Consider the following 21021-nt stretch of genomic DNA (forward strand, 5'->3'; position numbering starts at 1 on the left):
GGAGAGACCTATCTCCAATAAACCACCAGAAAACCGAAGTGGCACTGTAGCTCAAGTGGTAGAGCGCTCGCCTTGAGCTGAAGAGCTGAGGGACAACGCCCAGGCCCAGAGTTCAAGCCCCACGACTGACAAAAAAAAAAAAAAAAAAAAAAGAGTCTCAAGGACTTTCTTGCCCAAGCTGGCTTTGAACCGCAATCCTCAGATCTCAGCCTCCTGAGTAGCTAAGGTTACAGGCTTGAGCCACTGGTGCCTGGCTAATTGTCAGTTTTTTGACAACTGGACAAACACACGTATACACATACAAAAATGAGTTTGTACCTTGTTTTATATCATAGGAAAAAAACTCAAAATGGATCATAGATCTAAATATAAGAGGGAAACGTATAAAACTCTGAAAAGAGTATTTTAAAAAATTCTGTTCCAGTCCTGGGGCCTAGGCACTGTTCCTCAGCTGCTTTTGCTCAAGGCTATGAGCCACAGTGCCACTTCCAGGTTTTTTCTGTTTTTTGGTTTGTCGTGGGGCTTGAACTCTGAGCCTGGGCGCTGTCCCTGAGCTCTTCAGCTCAAAGCGAGCTCTCTACCCCTTGAGCCAAAGCGCTACTTCCGTTTTTCTGGTGGTTAACAGAAAAGTCTCATAGACTTTCCTGCCCAGGCTGGCTTTGAACCATGATCCTCAGATCTCAGCATCCTGAGTAGCTAGGGTTACAGGCATGAGCCACTGGCGCCTGGCTTTTTATTTTTTGATGATTCTGTCTTCTGGATAGAAGGTGTATTCAAGTGTATGTCTTCAGAGGGTGGGGGAGGACACAGAACTGGTGGGGGAGAAGGGTGAACAAGTACAGTAGTGGCGCTCACTGGACTCTGATGAAAGTGAACCACATAACTTGTGGGTGGATGTGGGAGGGAGGGAATAGGAGAGAGGGAACAGAAGACACTGTAGAAAGGAAATGTACGCCTCACCTGACTCATGTAATCCTTCTGTATCGCACTATCATAATAACAATAAAGGGGGCTGGGAAGGTGGCTCAGTGGTAGAGCGCTTGCCTTGCATGCATGAGGCCCTGGATTCAATTCCTCAGCACCACATAAACAGAAAAAGCCTGAAGTGGCACTGTGAGCTGAAGAGCTGAGGGACAGCACCCAGGCCCTGAGTTCAAGCCCTATGACCGAAAATAAAAATAGTAACAATAAAGTAAATTGATTTAAAAAGAAGAGTCTAGGTCTGAGTTTAAGCCTGGGTACTGGCAAAAACAAAACCAACAACAACAACAAAAACAGCCATGGCAGCATGTCTGTGGTGTCAGCTACATGGGGACAGAGGTAGGAGGATCAAGGATCAAGGCTGGCCAAAAAGCATAGGGCCTTATCTGGAAAGACAGGCTGAAGCAATAGGGCTGCGGTGTGGTCAGTGGCCAGGTACTGGGGCCCTGGCAGCTGTCGGCTGCTCGCTGGCATTTTCGGCAAGGCCCTTAGCTCCTTGCCTTTTTTTTTTTTTTTTTGGTCCAGTCATGGGGCCTGAACTCTGGGCCTGGGCGCTGTCCCTCAGCTCTTCAGCTCAAGACTAGCGCTCTACCACTTGAGCCACAGCGCCACTTCCGGCTTTTTTCTTTTTGCTTATGTGGTGCTGAGGAATCGAACCCAGGGCCTCATGCATGCAAGGCAAGCCCTCTACCACTGAGCCACCTTCCCAGCCCCAGCTCCCTGCTTTTTTAAGTGGATTTTAGAAGGCCACAGCTTCGGGTTTGCTGACAGCTAGCCCTGCCCTCCAGTTCTGATGCAGCGGCATGCCCCTCAACAGCTGGATCCTGGTGATGGCCTGTCCTCTGCCCATATGGCCAGTAAAGCAAGGAAGTCTGGATATGCCTCCTGCCTGGCCTCTCTCAAACTGACTTGTACTTGGTGGAAATGTATCCACAGAAGACCTCAAAAGCCCCATTTCTCCAGGCTTCGCCTCCAGAGGATGACGAATTTGGTCTTGTCCTGTTTGATTTTTTGATGTTGTTTTTGTCAGTTGTGGGGCTTGAATTCTGGGCCTGGGCGCTGTCCCTCAGCTCTTCAGCTCAAGATGAGAGCTCTACCACTCGAGCCACAGTGCCACTTCTGGCTTTTTCTGTGTATGTGGTACTGAAGAATCGAACCCAGGGCTTCATGTATGCTAGGCAAGCAATCTAAGATGAAGCCATATTTCCAGCCTTGTCCTGGTTTTAATCTGGCTAAAATACTAGGGAGGAACCTCTGGGACTTGGCTTGGGTCATGCAACAACCTCTTTACTAATGGACTGAAGCCAAGGTGGGGTTGTATCTGTGCCATCCGACCTTCCTGGAGCCAGGAGGTTGACCTGGGGAGGAGCAGCCCCTGTAGACTGCATTTGCTAGAGGAGAGGTGGGTGTGGGATGTGCTGAAAGCCCCTCCCTGTGGATCATAGCAGAGGAGATACTTTTCCACCCAGGCCTAGGTCACAGCAAGACCCCATTCCTGTCCAGGGCCTGAGGGTTGACCAGGCTTCAGCCCAGGGCAGCTCCCGGTCTCTTGACCATGTCCTCTGTGGAGCACATGGGCACCAAAGATGGCGCTGAGAGGGAGTTGAGTGGGCAGAGCCCAATTTGCTTTAGGTTCAGTGTGTAACCAGCCTGTGGAAGCTTAGGTGCATGATAGGGTGTGACCTTGACAGGGATTGGTTCCTCTTCCGCCCCTGCCATGACACCCGCTCTTTTTTGCTTTAAAAAGGGTTTGCTCTGTGTTAATAAACGAGTTTTCCTGCTTGACTTGACTCCCCACTGCGTCTGATTGTCTTCCGGGTTAAGGGAGGCTGGGGAAAGGGGGTAGCGGCCGCGTTTACCTTTCCTCGGACCCCGTCTGTCTTTTGTGGCCCAACAGTCCCCAGCCTTTGTCTTCCCTGAGCTTGGCAAGGTTCCAGCCCAGGGTTTTCACCCGTCATAGCAGTAGGCAGCGCAAGGTCCAGGTCTATAGCTGCGAGCCCTCCACGACGTGGGATGGAGATGCAGCCAGGGAAGCGTGGGCACAGGGCCCCAGGGATGCTTCACCAGGATCTCGGAGGCTTGCCACAAGGTGTCAGACCACACAGCCTGGAGAGGCTTGTGAGCTAGCACCAAGAGCGTGAGGTCTTTCGTGGTATAAATAACTCTGCCATGACCAATTTTAGGTTTCTACCTATATAACAACTGGCCCACATATTCCCGAAGCTTAACCGTCAACTCTCCAGAACCGGTAGAAGCTGGCTCCTGCACCCCACTAGGGGAGGGGATTGGACTGGTAGCTCCCACAGGGACTTTTTCTTTCTGGCTCATCCTGGAGCCATCTGGATACAGGCCAGCTCCAACACAGCCTCCAAGCTCTGGCCTGCCAGAGGCTACAAGAAAGTTGGCGAAGCCGGGCGCTGGTGGCTCACGCCTGTAATCCTAGCTACTCAGGAGGCTGAGATCTGAGGATCTCGGTTCAAAGCCAGCCCGGGCAGGAGAGACCGTGAGACTCCTATCTCCAATAAACCACCAGAAAACCGGAAGTGGCGCTGTAGCTCAAGTGGTAGAGCGCTCGCCTTGAGCTGAAGAGCTGAGGGACAGCGCCCAGACCCAGAGTTCAAGCCCCATGACCGACAAAAAAAAAAAAAAAAAAAGTTGGTGATAGACTGCAAACCCTCCATAGATCGGGTCTGCCTTGGGCCTCCAGCACTACTCCTGTGCCCACCTGAGGGCTGCTGGAGCAATGTGGCCCCAGGCTGGCACTCCTGGCATTCCCTCTGCAGGGCTGAGCCCAGGGCAGAGAGGCTGTCATCGGCAGCTGGATGCAGATGTATAAGTCCCCAGCCATTTAGAGGGAAGGGGCCAGAACCGAAGCTAGACACAACAGCCCCTGCCCCTCCCCTCAGCTCCGTGGCTGTGACAGTGACAAGGGGCAGAGTGTAGTCACGTGGTTCCCCCCCCCCCACTGCACTGCCCAGCACCTGGGGGTGGAGACCACCGGCAGGTCCTCCTGGAGGGCTTCTGCCAGTCTGCGGAGCCTGGGGTTGCTATTGGAGATGTGATGTCACTGTGGGGGTGGGCCTTCAGCAGTCTTGAGTTTGGGAGAAGTAGCACACTCACTTTGGGGCTAGAAGGGCCAAAGCACTGGGACAGTGGATGGCGAGGGCTGGGGAGGGACATGAGCACTTGTTCCAAGAATGGCTGGAGAAGGTAGGTGTCTCCCGAGGGCCAGGCCTGTGCTGCTGGGCTCTGCCACTGTCCCCGTGCTGTCCTTCCAAGCCTGGGAGGGGAGGGCCAAGTCACAGGGCCAAGATGGTAGCAGCATCCCCACAGATTTTTGAAACAGGAAACTATTGCCAGGGCTTCAAAGACATCACATCACAGCACTGCGTGTGTGGCGATGAAGCAGGTGCGGGCCTCTCGCCACCTCCCCAGCTCGTATCATCTTCCCCATATATTTTCTTTGGGTGGTCGTGAGGCTTGAACTCAGGGCCTGGGTGCTATCCCTGAGCCTGGATGTGCTCAAGGCTAGCACTCTAGCACTTGAGCCACAGCACCACTTGCAACTTTTTCTGTGTATGTGGTACTGAGGAATCCAACCCAGGGCTTCATGCGTGCTAGGTGAGCACTCTGCCACTGAGCCACCTTCCCAGCCCACAGTGGTGATTTCTGTGGACACTGTCCTGAGGTGTGTGGCTGCCTGGGACCTTGTTGGGGGGCAGGTATGGGTAGCTGCGGTGCAGGGCAGTTGGCCCCCGAAGCTTGCTGCCTCAAAGAGCCAGCAGTGAACTGACTAATTTATTTGGTCGGTGGTGGGGCTTGAACTCTGGGTGCTGTCCCTGTGCTCTTCAGCTCAAGGCCAGCACTCTACCGCTTGAGCCACAGCGCCACTTCCGGCTTTCTGGTGGTTAATTGGAGATGAGAGTCTCAGCCTTTTCTGCCTGGGCTGGCTTTGAACCGCGATCCTCAGATCTCAGCCTCCTGAGCAGCTGGATGACAGGCGTGAGCCACCGGCGCCCGTAGTTTTGACCTCCAGGTGGGGCCCGGGAGTGACCCAGGCCGGGCCGTGCTTCTTCCCGGAGGCGTCGTCTCTGGCGGCGGGAACGCGAGCAGGCAGCGGGGAGGTAACGGCAGCACGGAGGTGCTGCGCGTGGTGGCGGGCGCGGCCAGCCCTGAGGGGTCGAGACTGCACCGCGCCGGGCTCCGCAGGCCCGCAAGGCGGCCCCGCACACGCACATGCCCAGCCCCCCCCCGTCCCGCTCACGCGCGGGCACACGCACACGCCCAGCCCCCCGTCCCGCTCACGCGCGGGCACACGCGCACGCACAGCCCCCCCGTCCCGCTCACGCGCGGGCACACGCACACTCACAGCCCCCCCCGTCCCGCTCACGCGCGGGCACACGCGCACGCACAGCCCCCCCGTCCCGCTCACGCGCGGGCACACGCACACGCCCAGCCCCCCCGTCCCGCTCACGCGCGGGCACACGCGCACGCACAGCCCCCCCGTCCCGCTCACGCGCGGGCACACGCACACTCACAGCCCCCCCCGTCCCGCTCACGCGCGGGCACACGCGCACGCACAGCCCCCCCGTCCCGCTCACGCGCGGGCACACGCACACTCACAGCCCCCCCCGTCCCGCTCACGCGCGGGCACACGCGCACGCACAGCCCCCCCGTCCCGCTCACGCGCGGGCACACGCACACGCCCAGCCCCCCCGTCCCGCTCACGCGCGGGCACACGCGCACGCACAGCCCCCCCGTCCCGCTCACGCGCGGGCACACGCACACTCACAGCCCCCCCCGTCCCGCTCACGCGCGGGCACACGCGCACGCACAGCCCCCCCGTCCCGCTCACGCGCGGGCACACGCACACTCACAGCCCCCCCCGTCCCGCTCACGCGCGGGCACACGCGCACGCACAGCCCCCCCGTCCCGCTCACGCGCGGGCACACGCGCACGCAGGCGCGCTCGGCCCGGCCGACCCGCGGGAGCGCGGGAGGAGGCGGCCCCGGTCCACGGCGCCGCCCCGCGCAGCGCCGCCGCCCCCGCAAGCGCCGAGCCGAGGCGCAGCGCGCGGCGCCCGGGCAGCACCGCGGACAGCGCCCGCGGAGCTCGGGTCCTACGTCCCCGGCGGGCGCGGAGCGGGCCGGCCCGGGCCCATGAGCACCATGCGGCTGCTGCCGCTCGCCCTGCTCTTCTCCTGCTCCTTCGCCCGCGCCGCCTGCGACCCCAAGATCGTCAACGTGGGCGCCGTGCTGAGCACGCGCAAGCACGAGCAGATGTTCCGCGAGGCGGTGAACCAGGCCAACAAGCGGCACGGCGCCTGGAAGATCCAGCTCAACGCCACCTCGGTCACGCACAAGCCCAACGCCATCCAGATGGCCCTGTCGGTGTGCGAGGACCTCATCTCCAGCCAGGTGCGCCGCCCGCCCCGCGCCCCGCGCCCCCGCCCCGCTCCTCCCTCCCGGCGCCCCGCGCCCCGCGCCCCGCTCCGGCCCCGCCGACGCCCCGCGCCCCGCTCCTCCCTCCCGGCGCCCCGCGCCCCGCGCCCCGCTCCGGCCCCGCCGACGCCCCGCGCCCCCGGCGAACGCGGCTGCCGGGCTGAGAGGAGCGGGGACATCTTTGTTTCTATTTTAGACCCCCTCTTCCCTCTCCCCGCTCGCCGATGTCACCGCGAGCCAGGTGGCGGGGCGGGGGCCGCGCGTGTCGCGGGGGTGGCGGGACCGCGTGCCCGCCGTGCCGGGCTCAGCTGGGTGCGTCGGTGCCGCCTGTGGTGCTGCGGCCCAGGGCTGAGCTGCCCCCCTCCGGGCTGAGCTGCCCCCCTCCGGGCTGAGCTGTCCCCCTCCGGGCTGAGCTGCCCCCCTCCGGGCTGAGCTGCCCCCCTCCGGGCTGAGCTGCCCCCCTCCGGGCTGAGCTGCCCCCCTCCCCAGGCTGAGCTGCCCCCCCTCCCCAGGCTGAGCTGTCCCCCTCCCTGGCTGAGCTCTCCCCCCTCCCTGGCTGAGCTGTCCCCCCTCCGGGCTGAGCTGTCCCCCCTCCCCAGGCTGAGCTGCCCCCCCTCCCCAGGCTGAGCTGTCCCCCCTCCCTGGCTGAGCTGCCCCCCCTCCCCAGGCTGAGCTGTCCCCCTCCCTGGCTGAGCTGTCACCCTCCCCAGGCTGAGCTCTCCTCCCTCCCCAGGCTGAGCTCTCCTCCCTCCCCAGGCTGAGCTGCCCACCTCCGGGCTGAGCTGTCCCTCCTCCCCAGGCTGAGCTCTCCTCCCTCCCCAGGCTGAGCTGCCCCCCTCCCCAGGCTGAGCTGCCCCCCCTCCCCAGGCTGAGCTCTCCTCCCTCCCCAGGCTGAGCTGCCCCCCTCCCCAGGCTGAGCTGTCCCCCCTCCCCAGGCTGAGCTCTCCTCCCTCCCCAGGCCGAGCTGTCCCCCCTCCCCGGCTGAGCTCTCCTCCCTCCCCAGGCTGAGCTCTCCTCCCTCCCCAGGCTGAGCTGCCCCCCTCCGGGCTGAGCTCTCCTCCCTCCCCAGGCTGAGCTGCCCCCCTCCGGGCTGAGCTCTCCTCCCTCCCCAGGCTGAGCGGTCCCCCCTCCCCGGCTGAGCTGCCTTTTGCATCCCAATGAAGCCCGTGGAGCTGCAATGCAGCCCTTTATGTAAGAGGCAGGGCTGGCAGACGGGGCAGCTCTGGGGCTCCATGCCCACAACAGGCACACTCAGCCCACATACGTGTGAACTCGGCATGGCACAATGGACTGCAGACAGCTGCACATGCCCACACCCCCCTTCAAACGTGTGTGCTTCCAACACTTACCTGATCACGCAGACAGGCGGGACGGGTGCCTCAGCACACGCGTGAGCACCTGCCCAGTCCCACTTACGTGCATGTGAGCCCTGACCTGACCTAGGACCGGCCTCTTCCAGCCCCTCTGGGTGTACGCTGCCTCAAATGTGGGGCCACACTATAGCCTTCAGCCCAGAAGCCCCCTTCTCACCCTGCCACCCCGACACCCTCCAGCCCGGGAACCAAGGGATGAGAGGGGATGAGGCCCCGTGGCAGTGGTGGCTTTCATCCCAAGTTCTGGGAGTGGAGGGAAGAGGCCGTCCACTGGCTCACAGTGTGCCGGTCTGCGGGCCCGGTCCCTCCACCTGGCCAGGGCCAAGAGTGGCCAACAGCTGTCACTCACACCCTCGGGCGAGCTGCTCCGGCCCCTCCTGAAGAGTTGGTGGGACCTGTAGCTATAGAGGCTCAGGCAGGGCGGTGTGGACAACCCCGGCACTCCCTGTGACTTCTTGCCTGGAGAGGGTGGGAGAAGGCCCCTCCGGGGACGAGCCTGTCCCGGAAGCTGAGCCAGGCATGGGTCTCACTCCGGGCTGTCTCTTGTCCAGACAGTGGGATTCCGGCAAAGGGAGCCATGCACTGTGGCGGCTCCTGGCTGAACTCCCTCTAGCGTTCACACAGACCTTTCCACTGCCGGCCTGCCTGTGTCTGCATCCCAACCTCCTCTCTCCCACCCAGAAAGAGGGAGAGCACGTGGCAGGACCAACCATTCTCCCAGCCCCTACCAGGGTGGGCGCATGTGCAGGCGTCAGGGAAGCCACAAGAATTGGCTGCCACCCTCCCCAGGAGGTCCCCAGCCATAGCCCGGGGCGGCCCTGTGCGGGGCGTGAGGAAGACCGCTGGCCAGGGAGCCACCAGCTACCACGTGCCATGCGTTCCCCGTAGATTTCTGCTCTACCTTTGCCCTGACCACAGTAGGTTTGCTGACAGGGCACAGTGGCGGGCTCATTCCTTCTCCTCACGGGTGCCCAGGCCTGTGCACACAAGCCACACCATCTGTACCCCACCCCTGGGCCACAGAGGGCCGAGTGCCGAGCCAGTCCTCAGCAAGCTGACTCTGTCTCCTGTGCCCACAGGTCTACGCCATTCTAGTCAGTCATCCTCCCACCCCCAACGACCACTTCACCCCTACTCCCGTCTCCTACACAGCCGGCTTCTACCGCATCCCTGTGCTAGGGCTGACCACCCGGATGTCTATCTATTCAGACAAGGTAAGCCTGACCCAGACTGGGACCCAGCCAGAAACCTGTATCCAACACAGCCCTAGACAGCCCTGGACAGTCCAAAACAGCCATGGACAGCCCAGGATAGCCCAGGACAGCCTCGGACAGCCCAGGACAGCCCAGAACAGCCTCGGACAGCCCAGGATAGCCCAGGACAGCCCAGGACAGCCCAGAACAGCCACAGATAGCCCCAGACAGCCCAGGACAGCCCAGGACAGCCCAGGACAGCTCCAGACAGCCCAGAACAGCTCCAGACAGCCCAGGACAGCCCAGAACAGCTCCAGACAGCCCAGGACAGCCTCGGACAGCCCAGAACAGCTCCAGACAGCCCAGGACAGCCCAGGACAGCCCAGGACAGCTCCAGACAGCCCAGAACAGCCTAGGACAGCTCCAGACAGCCCAGGACAGCTCCAGACAGCCCAGAACAGCTCCAGACAGCCCAGGACAGCCCAGGACAGCCCAGGACAGCTCCAGACAGCCCAGGACAGCTCCAGACAGCCCAGAACAGCTCCAGACAGCCCAGGACAGCCCAGGACAGCCCAGGACAGCCCAGGACAGCTCCAGACAGCCCAGAACAGCCTAGGACAGCTCCAGACAGCCCAGGACAGCCCAGAACAGCTCCAGACAGCCCAGGACAGCTCCAGACAGCCCAGGACAGCCCCAGACAGCCCCAGAGAGCCCAGGACAGCTCCAGACAGCCCAGGACAGCTCCAGACAGCCCCAGACAGCCCAGGACAGCCCCAGACAGCCCAGGACAGCTCCAGACAGCCCAGGACAGCCCCAGACAGCCCAGGACAGCCCAGGACAGCTCCAGACAGCCCAGAACAGCCTAGGACAGCTCCAGACAGCCCAGGACAGCCCAGAACAGCTCCAGACAGCCCAGGACAGCTCCAGACAGCCAAGGACAGCCCCAGACAGCCCCAGAGAGCCCAGGACAGCCAAGGACAGCACAGGACAGCCTCAGACAGTCCAGGACAGCTCCAGACAGCCCAGGACAGCTCCAGACAGCCCCAGACAGTCCAGGACAGCCCCAGACAGCCCAGGACAGCTCCAGACAGCCCAGGACAGCCCCAGACAGCCCAGGACAGCCTCGGACAGCCCCAGACAGCCCAGGACAGCCCAGGACAGCCCAGGACAGCCCAGAACAGCTCCAGACAGCCCAGGACAGCCCAGGAGAGCCCAGGACAGCCTCGGACAGCTCCAGACAGCCCCAGACAGCCCAGGACAGCCCCAGACAGCCCAGGACAGCCCAGGACAGCCCAGAACAGCTCCAGACAGCCCAGAACAGCTCCAGACAGCCCAGAACAGCTCCAGACAGCCCAGGACAGCCCAGAACAGCTCCAGACAGCCCAGAACAGCTCCAGACAGCCCAGGACAGCCCCAGACAGCCCAGGACAGCCCCAGACAGCCCAGGACAGCTCCAGACAGCCCAGGACAGCTCCAGACAGTCCAGGACAGCCCAGGACAGCCCAGGACAGCTCCAGACAGCCCAGGACAGCTCCAGACAGCCCAGAACAGCCTAGGACAGCCCAGAACAGCTCCAGACAGCCCAGGACAGCCTAGGACAGCCCAGGACAGCCTTGGACAGCCCAGAACAGCTCCAGACAGCCCAGGACAGCCTTGGACAGCCCAGGACAGCCTAGGACAGCCCAGAACAGCTCCAGACAGCCCAGAACAGCCCCAGACAGCCCAGGACAGCTCCAGACAGCCCAGGACAGCTCCAGACAGTCCAGGACAGCCCAGGACAGCCAAGGACAGCCAAGGACAGCTCCAGACAGCCCAGAACAGCTCTAGACAGCCCAGAACAGCTCCAGACAGCCCAGAACAGCCTAGGACAGCCCAGAACAGCTCCAGACAGCCCAGGACAGCCCCAGACAGCCCAAGACAGCCTTGGACAGCCCAGGACAGCCCCGGACAGCCCAGGACAGCCCCAGACAGCCCAGAACAGCCTAGGACAGCCCAGAACAGCTCCAGACAGCCCAGGACAGCCTAGGACAGCCCAGGACAGCCTTGGACAGCCCAGAACAGCTCCAGACAGCCCAGGACAGCCTTGGACAGCCCAGAACAGCTCCAGACAGCCCAGGACAGCCCCAGACAGCCCAGGACAGCACTGGACAGCTCCAGACAGCCCAGAACAGCTCCAGACAGCCCAGGACAGCACTGGACAGCCCAGGACAGCCTCGGACAGCCCAGAACAGCTCCAGACAGCCCAGGACAGCTCCAGACAGCCCAGGACAGCCTCTGACAGCCCAGGACAGCCCCAGACAGCCCAGGACAGCCTCGGACAGCCCAGGACAGCCCAGAACAGCCCAGAACAGCTCCAAACAGCCCAGGACAGCACTGGACAGCCCCAGACAGCCCAGGACAGCCCAGGACAGCACTGGACAGCCCCAGACAGCCCAGGACAACCCTGAGCAGCCCAAGACAGCCCAAGACAGCTCAGGACATTCTCGGAAAGCCCAGGACAGCTCAAGACAGACTCAGACAGTCCAGGACAGCCTCAGACAGCCCAGAACAGCACAGGACAGCCTTGGACAGCCCAGGACAGCCCAGGACAGCCTCAGACAGTCCAGGACAGCCTCGGACAGCCCTAGACAGCCTCGGACAGCCCAGGACAGCCCTAGACAGCCCTGGGCAGCCCACATCAGCCCAGGGCCACAACCAGGCACTGAGCCCAGATGGGGAGGAGTGAGGCCAGGGGCCCCCTGAGGAGCCTCTAGACACTACACAGGTGTGTGATGCACACGGATGTATGCACTTGCGAGCACACACGCACACACTGTGTGCCAGTTCACACCATCAGAGACGTGCCCACATGTTCTCACACCCACACACTTCCATACATACACACTGCACCTACACTGAAGCCCCCCTGCATCCACAATCACACACTGGCACATACAACGGCCTCCTCATCTTCCTGCACACGTGTACTCACACAGTCACACAAACATCCACTCAAGGAAGATGGCCTGGCAGGTCACAGGCACCAATAACATTTGCTTGGGCCAGGAGGGAGGTTAGGTGGGCTGGGCGGGGGGGAGGGCTGAGGGGGGGGGCAGGCTTCCTGAACAGGAGGGCTTTGCAAGGGTTCCAGGAGAGCTGGGAGAAGGACTCTAAGAGGAGGCAGGGCCTGGAGGAGGGACATACTTGGCCGGCAAGGAGACCAGAGGTCCTCAGCATGGCCCACCACAGGGCATGCGCGGGAAGCAATGACAGCAGGATAGAGATGGTTGTGGAGGGCACTCCGGCCCCTGAGGAGCCCTGGCAGCCCGCAGGCCGGGGCGGACCTCCACCCCACCAGGGCCCCCGAGCTGGCAGAGCAGGGTGACGAGTGAATCTTCAGGAAACCTTATGCTTGAGTAGCATGAGGACTTGCTGCAGCTTGTGGAGTCTCACTCCCTCTGCTTGGGAGCACCCCCAAGGGGGATATGTCTGGGCCCCACGTCGCTAGAAGGGCTAGAGACCAAGACCTGCACCCCTGTAGGCCCTGGGCTCCTGACAGCTGGGGCTCAGCAGCCTCGGGCCAGCCGGGTGCTGCCTTGGCTGAGCTAGAGCACCGGTAGGCTGCGCGGTGAACTGCCAGGTCTCCGCCTGTTCAAATTCCTCCTGCCTAGAGGCCACAGTCCCAAATAAAGCTGCCTTAAGACAGAACTGGACCCAGCCAGCCCCAAGAGAGTCTGAAAGGACAGACAGTGTTCCCTTGGATGAGATGGAAGGAAGGCCAGGCTCCCTGGGTCAGACGCAGGGGAACAGAACAAGGCCAGGCCAGCCATCCATGCTGAGGTGCAGAAAGCCAGCATACCCAAGCTCACCAACTGCATCCATGACTTCACCCAGCCTGGAAGAAAACGCACACGTCCCACAGCCCCTTTGACCTCCCTGGGCACCAGTGTCCTCGCTTGTAGAGGGGAGAAAATGTGTCCCACCAAGGAAAACAGCCAGGGGCAAACAAGAAGCTGGGGTTCCACAGCGGGGCGTGGGTGAAATCACAGGCCAACCGCCTGGGCCTGAGAAGACCAAATGGAAGACGCACACTCACAGCCAGACCCGGGCCCCACAGCCCCTGTTCAGCCACATTTCAATCCTAAATGCAGATTCTGAAATTTGGGGCAGCCCCCATATGCAGCCCCCTGGGGTCTCCGCAGTGCTCTCTGCCAGAACTATCTGAGCTCCAGCCATCTAATGATGGGTGCGCAATCAGGGAGGTGCCAGAGACCCCACCGCTCTTCACTTCTCAGATTAGACGGTACGGGAGGGGGGGCAGGACACGGGGCAGCGGTGAGGGCGAGGAGCTGGCGCCCAGCCGCACGGCCTCAGCCCCCCCGGCTCCACCCACAGAGCATCCACCTGAGCTTCCTGCGCACCGTGCCGCCCTACTCCCACCAGTCCAGCGTCTGGTTTGAGATGATGCGAGTCTACGGCTGGAACCACGTGATCCTGCTAGTCAGTGATGACCACGAGGGCCGGGCAGCGCAGAAGCGCCTGGAGACGCTGCTGGAGGAGCGCGAGTCCAAGGTGAGGCCCCGGCGCGGGCGGGCGCCCTGGCTGGCAGGAGCGGGCAGGCGCCGTGTCTGTGGCTCCTTGTGAACACCTCTCTCTCCATCCTGCATGCTCCGCTCCACCTCGCCGGGCGGCGACGCCCCGGCCTGTCCTCGGCTCATTTCACTTGCTTTTGCCATTAGTCGAAATCTCCTTCGTGTCAGTCCCTGCCGGGCGGGGGCACGACTACCTGGAGCTGCGCAAACACTGGTCCCTGCCTCGCCCCTCCCGCCCTCAGGGCCCACAGGCCCCCCCTCCCCATCCGGCCAGCACTAGCCAGGTCAGCAGAGGCCCTGGCCAGATTCAGAACTTGGCAGCACACAGCCCCGCCCCTGCCCAATGCCAAGGCCCAGCGGCCTCCATGGCTGTCCTCCTACTCTGGCCACCCCCAAAGGCTGAGCCACCCCCTGCTGGGACACGGCCCAGGTTCCCACTGAGGGAGGCCTCAGCCAGCACTGACACCATACCTCCATCCCATCCCAACTCCCCCTGCCGTCCCCCCTCCGAGACCCCCTACCTCCTTACAAGATGATTTAGACACACTACTCCAGGACATACTGGCACCCCCCCCCCCATCCAGCCACCCATATCGTGGCACTGCGAGGGATCAGAGCCAGGAATTCTGGGGGTCTGAGTGACCCCTGAGCCCTTCCTTGCCCACCCTGTGGTCAGCCTGAGGACAGGCTGGCCTGGACAGCTGCATTTGACCACAGGGCTCTGGGCTCAGCACCAGGCCAGGCCACCAGGCCAGGCGTCTGGGTCTGCGGGGAGGGAAAAAGCCCCAGGCGCAGGCCAAGGGCGGGTGGGTGGGTGGGCATGTGGGCGGGTGGGCATGTGGGCGGGTGGGCTGGCGGGTGGGGAGCATGCTCCGTCTGAGTCAGAGCTGGCTTCATTAGCCCCACCTCTGGGCCCCTACCCCAGGCGTCACAGGTCTCCGGGGACAAAGGGGCTGGGGGCTGGGGCTTGGGCAGACCTAGAGGGTCTATGGGAGGTGGCTATGACTGCCAAGGACTCTAGCCTTCCCAAGACAGCCACCCCAACATCCCACACACCTGCCCTCTGGCACCCCCCACAGCCTCAGACGGCCACCCCCCACCCCCACCACAGCCTCAGACGGCCACCCCCATGCCCCCCACCACAGCCTCAGACGGCCACCCCCACCCCCACCACAGCCTCAGACGCCACCCCCATCCCCACCACAGCCTCAGACGCCACCCCACCCCCATGCCCCCCACCACAGCCTCAGACGGCCACCCCCACCCCCACCACAGCCTCAGACGCCACCCCACCCCCACGCCCCCCACCACAACCTCAGACACCACCCCCCACCCCCACCACAGCCTCAGACGCCACCCCCACCCCCACGCCCCCCACCACAACCTCAGACAGCCACCCCCCACCCCCACCACAGCCTCAGACGGCCACCCCCATGCCCCCCACCACAGCCTCAGATGGCCACCCCCCACCCCCATCACAGCCTCAGACGGCCACCCCCATGCCCCCCACCACAGCCTCAGATGGCCACCCCCCACCCCCATCACAGCCTCAGACGGCCACCCCCCACCCCCACCCCCCACCACAGCCTCAGACACAACCCCCCACCCCCATACCCCCACCACAGACTCAGACGGCCACCCCCACCCCCACCCCCTACCACAGCCTCAGATGCAACCCCCCACCCCCACACCCCCCACCACAGACTCAGATGGCCCCCCCACCCCCACACCACAGCCTCAGATGGCCACCCCCACCCCCACATCCCCCACCACAGACTCAGACGGCCACCCCTACGCCCCCCCACCACAGCCTCATATGGCTACCCCCACGCCCCCCACCACAGCCTCAGATGACCAACCCCACCCCCTCCCCACAGCCTCAGACGGCCACCCCCAACCCCTCCCACAGCCTCAGAGGTCACCCCCACCCCAACCCCCCCCACAGCCTCAGACGGCCCCCCCACCCCCAACCCCCCACCACAGCCTCAGACAGCCACCCCCACCCCCACGCCCCTCCCACATGCCCACACCCACAGTAAGTGCTCAGTCACTCCCTGGACATCCATGCGCATCGCAACTCCAAGACACTTGTGCACCGTCCACGCAGACACACACGGTGCACCCCGTATGCCTGCTTGCCAGCGCCTGCCAACACACTCGGACACATGCACTCACATGCCCTGCCCCCATCTCTTCCCAGACCAACGCCCCCTGCAGGTGCCTGAAGATACACACACACACACACACACACACACACACACACATGCACGCACACAGGCGCACAGGCGCACATGCGGGCTGGCGGGCCTCACATTCCAATCAGTGAGAACAGGGCACCCCAGCTGCCAGAGGCAGGGGGAGCCGGGGGAGCAGGAGGGACAGGGGTCAGGGCCCCGGGGAGGGGGGCCCAGGGGCCTGGCAGGTGGGGGCGGGGCCACACAGCAGGTGCATGACGGGTGGGGGGAAGGTGGGACCCTCGAGGGTGGATGCGGACCAGGACCCCCTTTCCCCCGTGACCCCGCCCCTCAGCACCACCTGGCCCCACCCAGTCCCGGGCCTCGGTGTTTGCGAGCTCCAGGTCCGAGCCCGTCTGCAGACCTGCCGAGGAGGTGATGTGATTGCTTTGGCGCCGTCATTTTCAACCGTTTATAATCTTCTTCTGTGTCTGCATATTTTCTCTGTGCGCATTATTCATCAGAGTAAAAAAAGGAACTATGAAAACCTCGACCAACTGTCCTATGACAACAAGCGCGGACCCAAGGTATATATGCATGGACGTGCACGCCACCCACGCCTAGCAAGCCCCGCGGCTGCCTCCGCCGCCGGAGGAGGGGCAGGCTGCAAGGCGGCGGCAGCAGGCAGCAGAGGCCCGCGCGGCGTGTGGGTGCCCACGGCCCACCGCCCCAACCCCGGCCTGCGTCCGAGGCAGGCTCGGCCGCAGGAGGCGCTGCTCTCTGGGAAGTGCATGCAAATCTCTGGGACCACCAGGGTTTCCTTGCGAAACCCAGGGAGGATGCCCGCCCCCTGGCCACCCCAGGGTCCGGGCTGCTCCTTGAGGGGCCGGAGCTGAGAGGAGCTCCCGAGGTTTTGGAAAAATTGGCCCCGTCTCCGCTCCCGGTTGCATTCCAAAACTTTTCTATTTCTTGTCCGCTGCACGTCTGTTTCTGAGTCTCGGTCCACCTCAGCTTGCATGCCCAGTGCAAAAACAAGGACAGGAAGGAGATGGAAAGGAAGCTCTAGAGAAAGCAGAGAGAGGAGAGAGAAGGTACAGGAGAGCAGGCAGGCTGAAGACAGGGCAGGAGGCGAGGTCAGGCCTGCGCAGTGAGGAAGGCAGGCAGCGCGGCGGCGGCCGGCACGGCGCAGTGCTCGCTGCGCTGCGCTGCCTCGGGGTTCCCAGCGGCTTCAGCCACACTCGCGCCCCTGAGGCGCTGCGTCCTCCCACCCCTGCTCCCTGCTAATGCTCCTGCTCACACCACAGGCTGAAAAGGTTCTGCAGTTTGACCCGGGGACCAAGAACGTGACGGCTCTGCTGATGGAGGCGCGGGAGCTGGAGGCGCGCGTCATCATTCTCTCCGCCAGGTGAGCGAGTGAGCCCAGCCCCACGTCACCCGGAGGTGCTGAGCTGCAGCCCCGCACCCGGCCATGGCTGCCGCACTGTGGGACCAAGTGATCTTCAGGGTCCCAAACACCTTCACCAAGGAAGCTCTGTGCCACCCAACCCAGCACACCAGCCACCTCTACATGCCCCTTCTCTGTCCACCCATCCCAGATCCCTTCCATGGTCCCTGCGGTAGGCTTTGGGAGAGAGAGATGGAGAAGACTCTGCTCTTAGGAAACCCCACACTCAAAGAAACATGCCTATGCCAACATCCCAAGGGCTGCGGCCGAGGTGACAGACTGCACCAAGGCCACCTTCCAACCAAAGGATCACCAGGGAGGACCAATTAGAGGCCCATGAAAACCAGACTTCCCCTGGTCAGGGCCTGGCCTACACCCCATGGCCTTGGGAAAAAGCCCACAGCAAAGATCTCTCTGTCTTTTGTCAGTTGTGGGGCTTGAACTATAGGCCTGGCACTGTCCCTGAGCTCGTCTGCTCAAAGCAAGCACTCTACCATTTGAGCCTCAGCGCCACTTCTGGTTTTCTGGTGTTGCTTTGTTTTGTTTTGTTTTTTATTTTTTTTGGAGATCAGAGTCTCACAGATTTTCTTGCCCAGGCTGGCTTTGAACTGTGATCCTCAGATCTCAGCCTCCTGAGTAGCTAGGATTACAGGCATGGCCCACCGACGCCCAGCTCCCCAGTAAAGATCTCAGTGCCCTGTGTGCAAACTGAGTGCCCCGGGAGAGGAAGGGCTAAGTCACAGGGACTGGGGACAGGGGGCTGGGGGAGGAGGCAGCCCCACCTTGGGACAGCAGGAGGCTCAGTGGATGCCCCCACTGTCTGCCCCCAACCCAGCCTAGCACAGTGAAGAATGGCTGCTGGCCAGGTGGAGAGGAGCACGCCCAGAGCCGCTGCCACCCTACAGGTGGGAGGGCACTGGCGATGCTCAGTCACGGCCGGGCATCTGCTTCCACATCCAGGCAGCAACCTCTGGCCAAGGCCACAGAGCGAGGCTGCTCAGCCACGCTCCCCAGGCCGGAAGGCAAGATTGTCTTTCACCAATGGTGACAGCAGGCGCCACCACCTTACTACACAAGTGCAGGGAGCCAGGAGCGGCGCCCAGAGCGGCCCCCAGCTCCCCTGGGCCTCCAGGGCCAGGGCCAGCAGGTGTCCATCACCACCCCCACCTGCATATCCAGTGCCAAACCCAGCCCTCAGCGCCCACGTCGTGAGAGAGGCCCGGGCCTCCGTAGAGAACACTGCAACAGTGTCTAGAAACGCAAGCAGGCCAGCAGAGGTCCTAGGGAGGCAAGGCCTCTCATTTTCAGATTCCTCTCACAGGACGTGAGGGAGATCTGACCAATGCCGCGTGCTCGTGGACAGGCAGCCAGCCATCCGCAGAGACTGCTTCATCCTGGATAGGACAACCTCAGGAACCATTAACCCAAACACCCCTTCAACTGTTGGGCAGTGGGGCAGTGGACAAGGGTGCAACCAAGCCAGACCTGCCCACCCCACACTCCGTAACTGGTTGGACACGAGCCAGAGAGCACATGTGAACCCAACCCATGGAACTTACACGCACATGCGCCAGCAGGGAACGCCATCCCCACCTCCCCCTGGGCCCCAGACCAGCCCCAGGGACTCCCCCTTCTAGGGGTGAAGAGTCCAACATGTGCAGACCAAACCCAGGGTGAGGGCCGACCTGCCAGACACAGCTCTGAGAAAGATCATCCGAGGGGAGGGGCATGGTGGTAGTAGGCATGTGAACACACACATGACCTGAGTGCACTGAGCACAAATGTACATGCACTCACATGACCCATGTTCACACAAATCACCATGCACCGAGCATATAGCACATGTGCACGCACACTCACATGACCGGTGACTGAGCATGCACTGAGCACAGGGTACACATACACACATACTCAATATGTTCACATGACTCAGTATGTACTGAGGACACAGCACACATATTCAATTACCTGTAGGACCTGTGTTCACATGACTCCCTATGCACCAAGCACATGACATGTGTACATGCACTCACATGACCTATGTTCACACAACTCAACATGCATTAAGAACACACCACACATGTACATGCATTCACACAACCCATTTTCACATGACTCACCATGCACCAAACACATAGCACACACACACACACACACACACACACACACACACACACACTAAGCATGGTCACATGATTCAACAGAGTATACAGCACACATGTACACAGACATCCGTGCTCACATGGCTTACCGAGCACACAGCACACATGTACATGTGACGTGTTCACATGACTCACCATGACTGAGCATATGACACACATGTACACACAGGACCTGTGTTCACATGACTCACCATGCACCAAGCACATGGTACACATGTACACACACTTACACTAACCATGGTCACATGATTCTTCATACACTGAGTACACAGCACACTTGTACACAGACATGATCCATGCTCACATGACTCACCATGCACTGAGCACGCAGCACACATGTACATGTATGACCAGTGTTCACATGACTCGCCATGGCTGAGCACATGACACACGTGTGTGCACACTCACATGACCTGCATCCACAAGTCTCAGCATGCATTGGCCAGATGGTACACATGTGCATATGATGTGTGTTCACATAACTCACCATGGCATGCCACGTATCACAAGCCACCACGGCCCACACACACACTGCAGGCATCTGTCACCCTCACACCCACCTGAATGCATGCAAGGGCCCTAGTCTGTTGGAGCTGACTCCTCGCATGTGCTGGCCTCCAGACAGCCGGGATCCCCACCAGAGGGCTGGCTGGCTAGCCCGGGAGCACAGGGCGGCCAGCCCCAGACAGCCCCTCCCATGTCTTCCTGGCCGGGCATTTCAAACTGTCACATCTTTTTTATTTTTTCTTTTTTTGTCAGTTGTGGGGCCTGAACTCTGGGCCTGGGTGCTGTCCCTCAGCTCTTCAGCTCAAGGCGAGCGCTCTACCACTTGAGCCACAGCTCCATTTCTGGTGTTCTGGTGGTTCATTGGAGATAGTCTCGAAAGTCCAGGCTAGCTTTGAACTCTAATCTTCAAATATCAGCCTCCTGAGAGGAGCTGGGATTATCAGCGTCAGCCTCTGGCACAGGGCTTGTCACATCTTTTTGAAGGGGGAAGGCGGGGGGGGGGGGGGGGAGGTAATGGGGACTGAACTCTGGGCCTGGGCTCTGTCCCTGCGCTCTTCATCTCAAGATGAGTGCTCTGCCACTTGAGCCACAGTGCTACTTCCGGTTTTCTAGTGGTTCATTGGAGATAAGAGTCTCATGACTTTCCTGCCTGGGCTGGCTTTGAACCGAGATCCTCAGATCTCAGCCTCCTGAGTAGCTAGGATGACAGGCGTGAGCCACCGGCGCCCGGCTTGTCACATCTTTTTAAGCCTGTAAAACCTGCAGAGCCACAAAGCTCATGCATGCGATACAAGGGCTCCACCACTGAGTTAAACCCCACAGCCACGTGCCACATTTTAGTTCCTCCTTGCTGAGACTCCATCAAACTGATCACAATTTTACAATCAACTTTCCACAGAACATAGAGACTGCAGGCTGGGAAGGTGGCTTAGTGCTAGGGCGCTTACCTCACATGCATGAGGCCCTGAGTTCGATTCCTCAGCACCAAATAAGCAGAAAAAAGCCAGAAGTGGTGCTGTGGCTCAAGAGGTAGAGCCCTAGCCTTGAGCTGAAGAGTTGAGGGACTGCGCCCAGGCCCAGAGTTCAATTCCCAGGAAAGACCAAAAAAAAAAAAAAGAACATGTAGACAATTTTCAAAGCCATTCATTTTTATTTTCTTCCAAACATCTCTAATG

The 21021-nt window shown here is 61.5% G+C and overlaps 1 protein-coding gene across 8 annotated transcripts in view; it reads left to right on the forward strand.

The window, feature by feature from the left end:
* Positions 1-6059: 6059 nt before the first annotated feature.
* Positions 6060-21021, forward strand: part of Grin1 (glutamate ionotropic receptor NMDA type subunit 1) — a 31692-nt gene continuing 16730 nt past the window's right edge. For 2 of the 8 annotated variants that reach the window (XM_070015137.1, XM_070015139.1), the window contains exons 1-5: positions 6070-6398; positions 8875-9009; positions 13363-13539; positions 16258-16320; positions 17038-17138. In XM_070015137.1, the coding sequence (XP_069871238.1) occupies positions 6141-6398; positions 8875-9009; positions 13363-13539; positions 16258-16320; positions 17038-17138 (734 nt within the window). In that variant the 5' untranslated portion in view covers positions 6070-6140. Of the gene's footprint in view, positions 6399-8874; positions 9010-13362; positions 13540-16257; positions 16321-17037; positions 17139-21021 lie in introns of all 8 variants that reach the window. The other 6 variants (XM_070015136.1, XM_070015140.1, XM_070015138.1 and 3 more) reach the window with 4 other exon arrangements.

Source organism: Dipodomys merriami, unplaced genomic scaffold, assembly GCF_024711535.1.
Source record: "Dipodomys merriami isolate MVZ:Mamm:240054 unplaced genomic scaffold, mDipMer1.0.p SCAF_11, whole genome shotgun sequence".
Taxonomy (NCBI): Eukaryota; Metazoa; Chordata; class Mammalia; order Rodentia; family Heteromyidae; genus Dipodomys; species Dipodomys merriami.